General features: G+C 45.4%; 1 protein-coding gene across 12 annotated transcripts in view; it reads right to left on the reverse strand.

Annotated features, from left to right (window-relative positions):
- Myo18a (myosin XVIIIA) overlaps positions 1-13,802 on the reverse strand; it is a 107,212-nt gene that overhangs the window by 88,756 nt on the left and 4,654 nt on the right. For 11 of the 12 annotated variants that reach the window (XM_070027361.1, XM_070027358.1, XM_070027357.1 and 8 more), the window contains exon 2: positions 3,912-4,988. In XM_070027361.1, the coding sequence (XP_069883462.1) occupies positions 3,912-4,910 (999 nt within the window). In that variant the 5' untranslated portion in view covers positions 4,911-4,988. Of the gene's footprint in view, positions 1-3,911; positions 4,989-7,539; positions 7,593-13,802 lie in introns of those variants that run through there. The other variant, XM_070027347.1, reaches the window with a different exon arrangement.

A 13,802-nucleotide genomic window follows, 5' to 3' on the forward strand; every position in this document is an offset into this window, starting at 1 on the left:
CTCACAACTGACCAAAAAAAAAAAAAAAAAAAAAGCTAGCCTCCTTCTTTCCCCAACCCAGCCTCAGTGGGCCTCGATCCTCCCCAGCTAGACCAATAGGATTGGATTTTAAGATCTTCATCTTTGCCAGGACCTCTACTAACCTCAGCACACTTAGCAAACAGAATAACTGATCAGAAGACATGCCCTACCCCCAGAAACTACCTAAGGAGTCAAGGAAAGTAGGTTCACTATCCCCCCGAAACTGGCACTTACACTCAATAGTCATCACCCTCAACTCCTATGTCAGTCAGACCTCAAAACTAAGCACCTGCCTCCATGGCTCAAATCTGATACTTAGGTTCATCCCTGCTGCTTCTACCCAGGCTAAGGCCTCCATCCACTACACTAGGACTACTCCAAGAGCTCCCCACACATTTCCCACAGCAACCCCAGCTACATCTGCAAGTGCTCTCTAGAAACCACCAGAGAGACTTTTACTATTTTTTTTTTTTGTCGGTCATGGGGCAACTTGAACTGTGGGACTAAGCACTATCCCTGAGCTCTTCAGCTCAAGGTGAGTGTTCTACCACTTGAGCCACAGTGCCACTTTCAGAGAGACTTTTAAATCCTCTTCCTCTGTGTGACTCCTTGGCCAAATGGCTTCGCTGCCTTGGCAGTAAACATTCCCCACACATGGCTCACAGGGGCCTAGGCAGCCTGGTGTCTGCTTCTCCTGCTGCTCCTCTCAGCACTCCCTCCCTTCACATTATCCCAACCTGGCCCCAAAATGTGTCATCCTGCAACCTTCCCCTGCTTCCTGCCATTCATCTCCTTTTGCTGACCCATCCCTAAAGACTGTACATGAAGCCCTCCTCTATGTTCCCCCAGACCCTGTACTGGCCTTAGTCACTGAGCTCTTCCAATGCTACTGTCACTAAACATTCCTTGAGGCTGGATTTATATGTTGTTTGCTGTTGGATGCTGGGACCTACCATATAGTAAGTGCTCATCAGCAAATGTTTACATACTGGTTAGGTGGACACAAGGATCAATGGTAGAAACAAAGAGCTACTCTTGGCCTGCTGACTGATTTTGTCAGGCCCCAAGTCTATCCTACCACCATAACTCACCCCTAATCCCCATGGAACTTCATCTAGCAGCTCTGGGACATCAAAGGTGTGAGCCAGGGGCTGGGAAGGTGGCTCGGTGGTAGAGTGCTTGCCTTGCATGCATGAGGCCCTGGGTTCGATTCCTCAGTACCACATACACAGAAAAAGCTGGAAGTGGGTGCTATGGCTCAAGTGGTAAAGTGCTAGCCTTGAGCTGAAGAGCTCAGAACAGTGCCCAGGCCCAGAGTTCAAGCTCCATGACCAGCAAAAAAAAAAAAAAAGGTGTGAGCCACACATTCCACACACACCATGTAAGAGGGAAACCCCAGGGCTTGTCTCTCTCTGGGGCCTTCAGAACAGGCCTTGGAGAGGAGCTATGAGACCTTGGCCCCATCTGTGTGCAGGAGAGAACAGATGGTTAGTTAGCTCTCTCAAAGCTCCCTGGGGACAGGCAGCGTGTGGACGCACTTGATGGATGGCCCTGAAGTCAGGATGGCCGCCAGGAGCTGTCCCTGGGGGGCTACCATCCTCACCGTACCCCACCCAGGCGCATGCAGGAGACAGCACGATACTTTTATTGGCTCAGACTGAGGACAAGAACTGATGCCAAGAAAAGGAGTAAGGAGTAGGAGTGGAGGAAGAGGAGGAGACAGAAGATGGGAGCCACAGAAGAGGCTGCTGCCTCCCGACACCAGCTCCCAGGGTCTGTGCCAGGAAGCTGGAAATGCTGGGTTCATCCAGCTCTTCTCCACTCATGGTTCACCAATGCCCAAGTGGGAAGAGGCATGCCTTCCCCCAGCCCCATGGATCTCATCATGCTGCCAGATGATAGCACAAGACTCACGGGGGGTGAGATTTTCTACTGAATCCCTGATAGATCTACTAGGCTGCGATCTGGGGAAGAAGACTCTAGGCACCAGTTGGGCTTGCACCTTGGGGCCTAGAGTGAACCAGCACTCCAGGGATAGCAGCTGTAATATGGGCTCCACTAGCACCTCCAAAGGTAAAGCACCTACTTCCCCAGGGATGGGGTAGCAGGCAGCAGCTAGTCGGGAATTGTCTGGGAAATGTGAGATGCCAGGATGATCCCTAAGCTATAAAGAGCAAACTCAATGGCATCCCAGATGCTAGGCCTAGGGTCCAACAAAGGCCTGGCTGTGGTTCAGCAGGGAGCTGGCTACAATACCCTGGGGGATTCAGGCTGGAAGAAGAAAATTCCATCTGTTAAAAGCAATGTTAGCCTGGGAGAAAGCAGACAGGCGAGGCAGTATATTGCATATTACAACCTTTGGTTCTGAGCTAAAGACACTTCCCTTTTTCCTCCCCCTTTAAGTCACAGTTCCCTGAGTTCAGCCAAGTCTGGTGACTAACACACAGCAGGTACTCAATGTGTTTCTGGAATGAATAAGCGCAGGTCCTTCCTTGGATTGCACACAGGCTTCCTCCTGCCCACCATCACTCTCTGACCACACAGCTGCTCAAACTCAACTAGCCTCAGGGTAAAAGTAATGAGAATGCTGCCAGAGCCAGACCCTGCCACTCCCAGTGTCCTCAGGCCCAATGTGCTGCTAGGTTGAGCTTGAGCAGCCATCCTGAGCATCCACATTTTCCCTCCCAGAAGAAAGCCTGAAACAGGACTTTGCCAGATTCCTACACACTTCCTCCCCTTTCTGACTTTGATTCATCTGGTCACTCAGTGCTGAAAGGTCCCTGAGTAGGTTGTGTACTACTTCGGTCTGGACAGTCCTAAAACTAACAGCTGGGAGTGATGGCCAACTTGTCCTTCATTATTCTCCTCAGGGAGGACACTAAACCGTGTCACTCCCTTTCCAAAGATCCCTGGGCTTGGAGGTCTTGATTCCTCTTAGAGACCTGCCTACAAGTATCTCAGGAACAGCCAGGACCCACTATCTCTGTTGGCTTTATCTCTTTCCCTTTTCCCTTGAGCCCTTTTCTTTCCCAAGAGGGTAAAAAAGACCCTTAGAGCCCAATAAATCAGACCCTGTAACTACCTGTCTGGAACTTTTCAATGATCCCATTTCACTGGGATAAAATCTAAACTCCAATCATGATTTATAAGCTTTCAAAGATCTGAATCCTGCTTCTTCTGAACCTTCATTCGGTATTCAATGCCTTGTTCATTTAAGAGCAAGAGAAAGTCTTAGCAGAGGTTATCTCCCCAAAAGCTGTAACCATGGTGGCTGTACACCCTGATGTTCCAGGACAGCTCTGATTTGAAATCATTTGTCTTTTTTTTTAACCTTTGAGATCTAAATAACATGGAATTTCTATACTGTAGTGTCCTTTTATCTCCCTTATCTAGAAGTAGTACCTACTAGCCTATATATTCCAATGAGACTCAAAAAATACAGTGCCCAAACCCCTCACCCATATCGTGAAGCTAGGTACTTTTTTTTTTTTTTGCAATTACCAATCAATATCAGATCACTCATGAGGGATCAGGGATGTAGCTGAAATTCAGGCAGAGCCTGGTCTTGCTCAGTACCATTGAAAAAGGGATGATGCTAAATTCAATCAAGTCAGCCCAACAGGAAAGAAGGAGACATCAAAGCATGAGGCCCAGCTGAACTTTTGGGGACTTGCCCTCAGCTTCTTGACAAGGCAGAGACAAAGGTATAACACCTCCAACCTGGTAACAAGTACCCTCCCTTCATAGGGGATCAGGCAGTAGCACAACTTCCCTACATCCATGCTCCTTAGGCTCTGCCCAGTTTGGGGGTACCCCAGTCAACAGGACAATAACAAGAGATGCTGACTTTCTGGTTCCTGCTTACCCCTGGAACCCAGAGAAGCACTCACATCGGCTGGCTCCCTGCGGTGTCCCTCGCAGCTCCTCAGCCAGCTCCGGCTCAGCTCACTGAGCTCTGGGATGGGCTGCACCTTGAGCCGCACACTGTCTCCAGACTGTCGGATCATCTCTACGATCTCATCCCTGGATTTGCTCTCCACATTGTGCCCATTAATCTCCACCAGTCGATCTCCTGGCACCAGCCCCAGGGCCAGATCCTTGGTGCCTGCGCCTGGCTCAGCAAAGTGAACCACTCGCCGATAGGCCTGGCCCTCAGGACCCCGATCCAGCATGGTGGTGCGCCGTAAGGAGAAGCCAAAATCTCCAGTGGGTCTTCGTTGCAGCTCCAGTTCCCGGAGGGCAGGGGGTGATGGGGGGACCACTGGGGGAAGGCGCAGGTCGGCTGGGAACCTTTTGGTCACCAGCTCAGGGACTCGAGACCTTGGCCTTGACCGTGGGATGCCTGGGCCAGGATGCTGCATCAGCTGGCCCTCAAGCGTCCTCACCTCCACCTGTGGTGACGGGGCTGCAGAGTGCTCTGAAGGGGTCGAAGTTTCTGAAGCGCTCTCATCTCGACTACGCTGGGAGAAGGAGAAGCGCTTGACAATCATCTGGGAGTTCTGCTTGGCCAGTGAGCCAAACTTGGCTGCCCGCTGCAGCACAGAGCCCCGGAAGCTGCCTTCCTCACCCTTCAGGTCATCACTGGAGCTGGCTGTGCTAAGATGGCCCGAGTCCAGGATGATGCTGCCCCGGTTGCTATCGGAGTCAATGTCAGTCAAGTGCAGGTCAGAGCCACTGGCCACCTTGATGGGGATGGGGTTAGAGATTTCCAGGCGTGTCTTGGACTCACGCTTAGAGGACCGGTTCAGGTTGAAGAAGCCACGGCGCAGGCTCATCTCTTCCAAGCTCCGTAGCTCTGCTGCTGACATCCGTTCCTTCTTCTCCTTCTTCTCCTTCTTCTCCTTCCGCCCGCCATCTTTGTCCTTATCCTTCTTCATTAGGTTAAACATGATGGGGGTACTGTTTTAGGGGTGCCACCTCCAGAATATAGGTGCTGAGCACAGGGCCTTTGGACCCCCTCCTTGCTGCTGCAAATAGAAACACACAGAAAAGTCATTTCTATGGAGCCTCTTCCTGTGTCTTCAGTGCAGACATAAACACGTGATAAACAAGCTAGCTCTCACTAATTATGCAGTGGGCACTTTGCTTTCTCAGTTCATTTCATCCTCTAGCTCAATGTGAAGGTGTGCTGGAGAGGTCTGACCTGCTGGCAAGAGGAAGTGCCAAGCCAATCCAGAACCCACTTAAGGAAACACAAAAGGAAAAGGGAAAGCCAGGCACTGGTGGAATGCCTGTGATCCTAGCTACTCAGGAGCTGAGAGCTGAGGATTGAGATTCAAAGCCAGCCTAGACAAGAAAGTCTGTGAGACTCTTATCTCCAATTAACTATCAAAAAGCTAGCTGTGGAGCTGTGGCTCAAGTGGTAGAGAATCTGCGTTGAGTGAAAACGCTCAGGGATGGCTCCCAGCTGCTAAGGAAAAGGGAAGGGCCACTGCACCATGGGCTCCTCTTCCATAGCCATGTCAACTGAAGCAACAGATATCCTAAGATACTGGGGTCCTTCCGACTGAAGCTCCTTCCTACCTTTCTCCCTTCGCCACTGCCTCACAGAAGACCTCAGAGGATCCAATATTTATGTACCACCAGGCCTGATACCAGGCACTTATACACACAGCATTCCTGCAAGTTGAGTATGAGCATCTCCTCTCAACAAACAAAAACAATGCAGATCAGAAAATTAACAACAGGCTAAGTGTCACTCAACCAATTGATAGCAATGCTGAGCCTCAATGGGAAAATGTTGTGTCCTTCTAGGGCTTGGGTGCCTGAAGCCGGGAGGGAAGGAAGAGGAAGTTCCCGACTTCACAGAGGACAGACAGCTGCAAGGATGGGGGTGGAGTGGGGTCTGCTGGATAAACAGGATCCTGAAAAACTCACATCCTTTCCCTGAACACCAACACCTAAATATAGTCTCAGGAAGAAAGCTGTGGCAGCCTGGACACCAGGCTCCAGGACTGTGCCTGCCTATGGCACCAACCTATCTATCCTCAGCCTCTCTCTCACATGCCTGAATGGATGCAGAACCATGAAGAACCTGTGGTGGTGAAGCTGAGAGAGCTTTTCTTGTTCTAACCAGCAAGGGAACACCAATTTAATTGTTAAGTAGAAGTAGCCATACCATCTAATTTTAAAAAATCAACTGTGATTTATTTTTCTCTCTCCAGGAAGGCCTCCCCTTCTGAGATCTAGGTAAAGAATCTATCTATAAGCTTACTCACTCTGGTAATGTCCCCTCTGGTATTTCCTCTCTACACCTCATACCCACAGCCAAGCAAGATCCTCTAGGATTCCCACTCTACTGAGGGCCCTTCCTCCACACAGGAAGGCATCAAGGCTTAGGCCTGGGTGCACTAGCTAATTGCTTCTCCCTCTGCTCAGCACCCTGCCCATGTGTTTGTTTGTTTGTTTGTTTGTACGTTTTTTATTGTAAAAGTGCTGTACAGAGGGGTTACAGTTACATGAGCAATGTAATGAGTAAATTTCCTATTGAGCATTGTTGCCTCCTCCTTTGTTTTCCCCCTACCATCACTTCCCTCCCACCTCCCCAACTAATCAACCCCCGATCCCCCCATCACACCACAGTTGTAAAGTTCATTTTCAACATAGTGTTTTGTACATATCATGGTTACAATGGGTCAACCTGAATCTTTAAGCATTTTGTTTTTTCCCTTCCCCTTCCCGAATTAGAGAAGTGTATATACAAGATGCAGGGCACTGACATCACATACAGTGAAAACAGGGGTTATACCTTAGGGGAGGAACATACAAAGCAACAAAAAAACAATCACATGGTACATTATAAGTACATTAGAAACAACAGCAAGACAGAAAAAAAATATTTGTGTCCCTATCTTGGGGTTCATTTCGCTTAGCATCATCTTATATGGTTATATGAACATAGCTTTTGGCCTTTTCTGCTTGTCCTACACATGTACTAGTTATTGCAAATAAGGGAAACCATGGGACCTATGTTTCTTTGGGCCTGGCTTACTTCACTTAATATAACTTTTTCCAAGTCTTTCCATTTCCTAACAAATGGGGCAATGTCATTCTTTCTGATGGAGGCATAGAATTCCTGTGTGTGTGTGTGTATATATACCACATTTTCTTGATCCATTCATCTATCTGGGTTGGTTCCAAATCTTAGCTATGGTAAATAATGCTGCGATAAACCTATGTGGTTTTTTGACTGGTCAACACACCTTTGTTCTAAAACAATACTCTCCATAAGAAACACAATCCAAGTCATATGTGTCATTTTTAATTTTTTAACAGCCACATTATAATATATATATATATATATATATATATATATATATATATATATATATACATATAAAGAAATAGATGAGCTGGACACTGATGGCTTATACCTGTAATCCTAGCTACTCATGAGCCTGAGATCCGATGATCACAGTTTGAAGCCAGCCCTGGCTGGAGAATCCATGAAGCTCTTATTTCCAATTAATTACCCAAAAGCCAGAAGTGGAAATGTGGTTCAAACAGTAGAATACCTACCTTGAGTAAAAAAGCCAAGTAAGAACGGGAGGCCTAGAGTTCAAGCCCCAATACTGTGCAGAGAGAGAGAGAGAGAGAGAGAGAGAGAGAAACATGTAAAGCTGGGCATGGCAGCATGAGCCTGCAATTCCAACTATTGAGAAGGCTGATAGGAAGATCTAAAGTTCAAGGACAACCTGGGCAACACAGTAAGACTCCATCCCAAAACAAAAAAAGGTCAAATTAACCCTAATGATATATTCTATTTAATACAATATATCCAAAATATCATCATCTCAACAGGTAATCTATATAAAAACACTGGACTATTTTACACTCTATGTTGAAATCCAGTGTGAACTGTACACATAAAGCACATTTCAATTCATACTAACCACATGTCAAGCACTCCACAGCCATACAAGGCTACTGACTATCAAACTAGACAATGCAGTCCCAAAGATCTCTTTAGCTGTCAAGCACATTCAAAGAGGTAGGACATCTGATGAGGCCACCAGCTCCTTGGGAATGTAGAAATAACTCTTTCCCTCTCTGACCTCATTTTCCAGTTGGTAAAACAAAATTCCCTCAGAACATGTCCATTCTAAGTGCTCCATGAACATTCTCTGAGAATTGGAAGACAGGAAATCTAAAGTCCAAGAGGTGTTTAGCCAGGGACAGTCCTGGCTAGTTGGGTCTGGACTGAGTTGAAGAGTCAAAGAAGAGGAGTGCTTGGCAGCTGATATCCTCTTATTGGCTCTAACTGACGAGGAGAGCCTCTCCTCCCTCCCCACCCCAACTTCCCCCTTCCTCCTCCTGAAATTGAAGGAAATGTGGTATAGACCATATACCAGGTCCTAAGGGCTTTGGCTAGTCACTATCTATTTCATTTTAAAAGTCTTGTTTAAAAGATAGCTTTAAGCCGGGCGCTGGTGGCTCACGCCTGTAATCCTAGCTACTCAGGAGGCTGAGATCTGAGGATCGCGGTTCAAAGCCAGCCCGGGCAGGAAAGACTGTGAGACTCCTATCTCCAATAAACCACCAGAAAAGCGGAAGTGGCGCTGTAGCTCAAGTGGTAGAGCGCTCGCCTTGAGTTGAAGAGCTGAGGGACAGCGCCCAGGCCCAGAGTTCAAGCCCCACGACCGACAAAAAAAAAAAAAAAGATAGTTTTAAAGCCAAGCATGGTTACTCATGCTTGTCATCCTAGCTACTCAGGAAGCTGAGATCTGAGGACTACATTCAAAACTAGCCAGAGCAGGAAAATACATGAAACTCTTATCTCCAGTTAACCAGCAAAATTCTGGAAGTAGAGCTGTGGCTTAAGTGGCAGAGCACTACCATCCCTAATCAAAAGGCCAAGGGACAGTACCAAGGGACAGGCCCTGAGTTCAAGCCGTAGTATTGGCACTCACACAAAAGTGATGGCTCTATTTCCCATTATGAGAAGAAATGAAAGGAAAAAAAAAAAAACTTGTAGATATACAAGAGTATCTCTCAGCCTTAGTCCAACCACAGGGAACTCAAATGTCAACAGAGCTATCCCACCAAGATACCCAGTTCTTCCTCTCCAGTCCTTACCCAATACTGGCTCTTGGTGGAAGGTTATATAGCCAGGCATTATCAAACACCACAGAATTTTAGACTCTTGTATCTAAAAAAAAAAGTCCCTTAGAAGTCATTTCCTGTAAACCCGTTTCAGTACAAACTTGTCCTTTACTGTCTGCAGGAACAACACGCAGGGGGCAGCAGAGGGAATGGCTGGAAATTTTAGGAGATCTGATATCTAGGCTTGGAGCTGCCAACAAATCACTGGGGGACCTTGAGCCTGTCACTTTGCTCAAGGTTGAACGAAATGATCTAGGCCTCTCTTAGCATTAAAATTCCAGTCGTCCAAAATCTCTCGTGGACAACAAGGTTAGTGATTAACTTTCTGTGAAAGACACCCTCTCATTCCAACCCTGGAGCCTTTATTTTTATTTTTATTTTTTTTTGGGTCCGGTCATGGGGCCTGAACTCTGGGCCTGGGCACTGTCCCTCAGCTCTTCAGCTCAAGGCTAGCGCTCTTGAGCCACAGCGCCACTTCTGGCTTTTTGCTTATGTGGTGCTGAGGAATCGAACCCAGGGCCTCTGGCATGCAAGGCATGCGCTCTACCACTGAGCCACCTTCCCAGCCCCCAACCCTGGAGCCTTTAGAGAAAGAACTATGACAGGCAACACCCCTGTCCTGCCACTGTAACCTGCACAGTTCACAAGGCACCTCTTCTCTACTGCCACCTGCATTCAGACACACCTACCTACGGACTTTGTTCTCTCCTGAGCCACATGTCTGGAGCTACCTGGCTGCTGCTTTCCCTTCCAGGACTAGAACAGCAATGTAGCTAGAGCTGCTGCTGCTTCTTGGTCCCCAATGTGCTCCAGAGCTGGACTCTTATCACCTTCACATTCTCAGGTCCAAATTCCAGCAGCTCCCTCATCTTCATTCCAGGCTACAGTTTCTACCTCACTCCCTTTATCCCCTACCTTTTCCCTTCACTCCAGTCTAACCTCTTTCTCTCCCCTTCACTTGCCAGAAACCTTTCCTGATTTTCACTGGAGGCAAAGCATGTATGTAAATTAGCATGTGTATATACCTAAATTATCTTGACTATTCTATATCCAAAACTAAAGTACAATTTGTCAATTCAGCTGCTTTTATCATATTAAAAGAATCTTGGAGTAAAAACCATTCAACTTCATCTATCTGTTCATCCACAAGAATGGACAATTTGACGGGCACCAGTGGCTCACACCTGTAATCCTAGCTACTCAGGAGGCTGAGATCTGAGGATCATGGTTCAAAGCCAGCCCAGGCAGGAAAAGCCAAGAAATTTTTATCTCCAATAAACCACCAGAAAACTGGAAATGGCATTGTGGCTCAAGTGGTAGAGGGCTAGCATTGAGCTGAAGAGCTGAGGGACAGCATCTCAGGCCCAGGGTTCAAGCCCCATAACGACAACAACAAAAAGGACAATTTCCATATTCATGCAATGGAATACTACTCAGCAATAAAAAGGAAATACTGATAGTCACAACAGGGGTGAATCTCAAAAACATATGAAATGAGAGGGAAAGGGAAAGAAGCTATTGACAAAAATGTTCTATGAAGGTTTTTTTTTGTTTTTTTGGTCCGGTAGTGGGGCCTGAACTCTGGGCCTGGGTGCTGTCCCTTAGCTCTTCAGCTCAAGGCTAGCACTCTATCACTTGAGCCACAGTGCCACTTCCGGCCTTTTCTGTTCATGTGGTGCTGAGGAATGGAACCCAGGGCCTCATGCACGTGAGGCAAGCGCTCTACCACTGAGCCACCTTCCCAGCCCCTCTATGAAGTTTTACTAGAGGCAATACTAATCAATCATTAAAAAAAAAATCAGAGTAGTGTCTGCCCTTTGGCAGCTGTGATAGGGTCTGTATGAGAAAGGGCATCAGAAGACATTCTAAAGTGATGTTCATATTCTCTATATAGGTAGAGGTTTGAGTTGACAAGTATATGCATTCACCAGACAGATTTATGCATTTTGTCAGGGATATTTACTCAAAAGAAACAAAGAGCTATAAATATTAAACTCTAGTTAACGATAAATATCTTAAAGCATTTGGGGTAAGCCGGGTGGCAATGGCTCATGCCTGAAATCCTAGTTACTCAGGAGGCTGAGATCATAGTTTGAAGCCATCCCAGGAAAACAAATCCATAAGACTCTTATCTCCAATAAACCAGCAAAATGCCAGAAGTAGAGGTGTGGCTCAAGTGGTAGAGTACCAGCCATGAGTGAAAAAGCTAAACAAGATTGGGCGCTGATAGCTCACACCTGTAATCCTAGCTACTAAGGAAGCTGAGATCTGAGGATCATGGTGCAAAGCCAGCCTGGGCAGGAAAGTCTATGAGACTTATCTCCAACTAACCACCAGAAAACTGGAAGTAGTGCCGTGACTCAAAGTAGAAGAATACTAGCCTTGAGCAAAAGAGCTCAGGGACAATACCCAGGCACCTAGTTCAAACACCATGATTGGCAAAAAAACAACAACAAAAAACAACAACAAAACACACACACAAACACATACACAAAACCCAGCTAAGCAAAATTGTGAGGCTTGGAGTTCAACACACACACACACTTGGAGTTTAACACGCACACACACACACACACACACGCACACACACGCACACGCACGCACACGCACGCACGCACGCACGCACACACGCGCGCACGTAACGTAAAAGCCAGGAACTGATGGCTTACACCTGTAATCCTAGCTTCAGAGGAAGCTGAGATCTCAGGATCATGGTTTGAATCCAGACCAGATAGGAAAATCTGTAAAACTTTCATCTCTAATAAACTACTCAAAAGAAATGGAACTGTGGCTCCAGTGGTAGAGTTTAAGCCTTGAGCAAAAAGAAGCTCAGAGATAACCTGATTTCAAGCATCAGGATTGGCAAAAAACAAAATAAACAACCCCCCATATATATATATATATATATATATATATATATATATATATATATATATATATATATATATATATCACTAGAGAAATAAATAAATTATAGAACTAGGCGGTCATTTTACAGATGAGGTAGGGAATAGGGGTATAGCTCAATGGTAGGACACTTGCCTAGCATATTTCATTTAATATGTAACTATATTATTTATATATGTATGGATACAGATACAGATATATAGATACAGATATAAATGTGTTTCTTGGAATACTTAGTCCAAGGTAAGCTCTCAAGAGTGGTACCTAATAGCAAGGCATAGTTTTCACCATCTAAACTGGATGATAGAAAAGATAAAAGAGTACACAAATGACTTATCAGCACAAGTGTGAATAAAAGAAGTCCAAATCTTTGTAATATGGGAAGCACAGCCAAGAGAAGCAAAGGCAAACCATTAACATCTGGTCATGCTGGATAGCATTAGCTTCAGTGCAAAGCCTTCTTACATCTTACACCAAGGATATAGACAGCCAAAATACAACACATACACACACACACACACACACACACACACACACACACACACACACAATGATACAATACATACTGAAATACAGATGATCAATAAAGAGCTTCAGCCTCTGAAACAGTCCCAGATATGTGAAATTCACACAATTTCTCAAGTAGCAGTTTAGTAAAATTGTTACCAGGATTGATAACATTGATCAGGTAGAGAGTGGGAAGCAGCAACTGTCATCTATGTTAGTGTAAGTACAAACTGCTGTGATTTTTTTTTTTAATAGCAGAAAGGCCAAATGGTCTTTATTATAAAAATATGGAACAAGTCATGAATTTGCCTGTCATTCTTGCATAATAAAGACCATGCTAATCCTCCTTGGATCATCCAATTTTAGCACTCAATAAAGAAAGCATTGGTGTAATCTTTTAGGACAGTGAGTTGAGTTTATGAAGATTATGTATATATCCTAGACAACTATACTTATGCATCATCTATATTGAATAATAAACATAGCTGGGCTTTATAGACTTGTAAAGCAAATCTCTAAATGTATTTGTGCTTTAGTAAGGAAATAGCTAAATTATAGGAAAAACTAGGCAGTTATTAAAAAGAATGAGGTCAGGGTTCAGTAGCAGAGGGCATACAAGGCTTTGAGTTCAATCCCCAACATTTTGAGGGAAAGAAAGGGAATGAGGTAGATTTGTAAATGTTGACCTGGAAAAATTCTGTATTCTACTGCTATGTGAAAAAAAAGTAAGTTGTAGGATAGTATAAACTGTTATTAAATTTTAAAAACTGGGTATATGTATATGAATCTATAAATGGGTAGTACGTGCAATATCTTTGCATAGTTATAAAAAAATATACATTTTGGGGAAGAGATAGGGACTTTAGAAGAAGATTTGTGTTTCATCTATATGGATTTTTGTTGTTTTTGTGGGGGGTTTTGGTGCCAGTGCTTAGGCTTACACTGGCACTCTATCACTTGAGCTACAGCTCAACTTTCAGCTTTTTGCTGGTTTATTGGAGATCAGAGTCTCACAGATTTTCTTACCTAAGCTGGCTTCAAACCACAATCATCAGATATCAGCTTCCTGAGTAGCTAGGATTATAGGCATAAGCCCCTGGTACTGTACTCATCTATATGGTTATATACAATGAGAATATTCAGCTGGTAGGGGGTGTATATGTGTGTGTTTAATGTGTATATGTATGTGTGTAGTTAAGACTAGAGGTTTGAAAGGAGGGAGGGAGGGAGGGAGGGAAGGTGGAAGGGAGGGAGGAAGAGAGGAA

This window comes from Dipodomys merriami, unplaced genomic scaffold, assembly GCF_024711535.1.
Source record: "Dipodomys merriami isolate MVZ:Mamm:240054 unplaced genomic scaffold, mDipMer1.0.p SCAF_19, whole genome shotgun sequence".
In the NCBI taxonomy this organism is placed as follows: Eukaryota; Metazoa; Chordata; class Mammalia; order Rodentia; family Heteromyidae; genus Dipodomys; species Dipodomys merriami.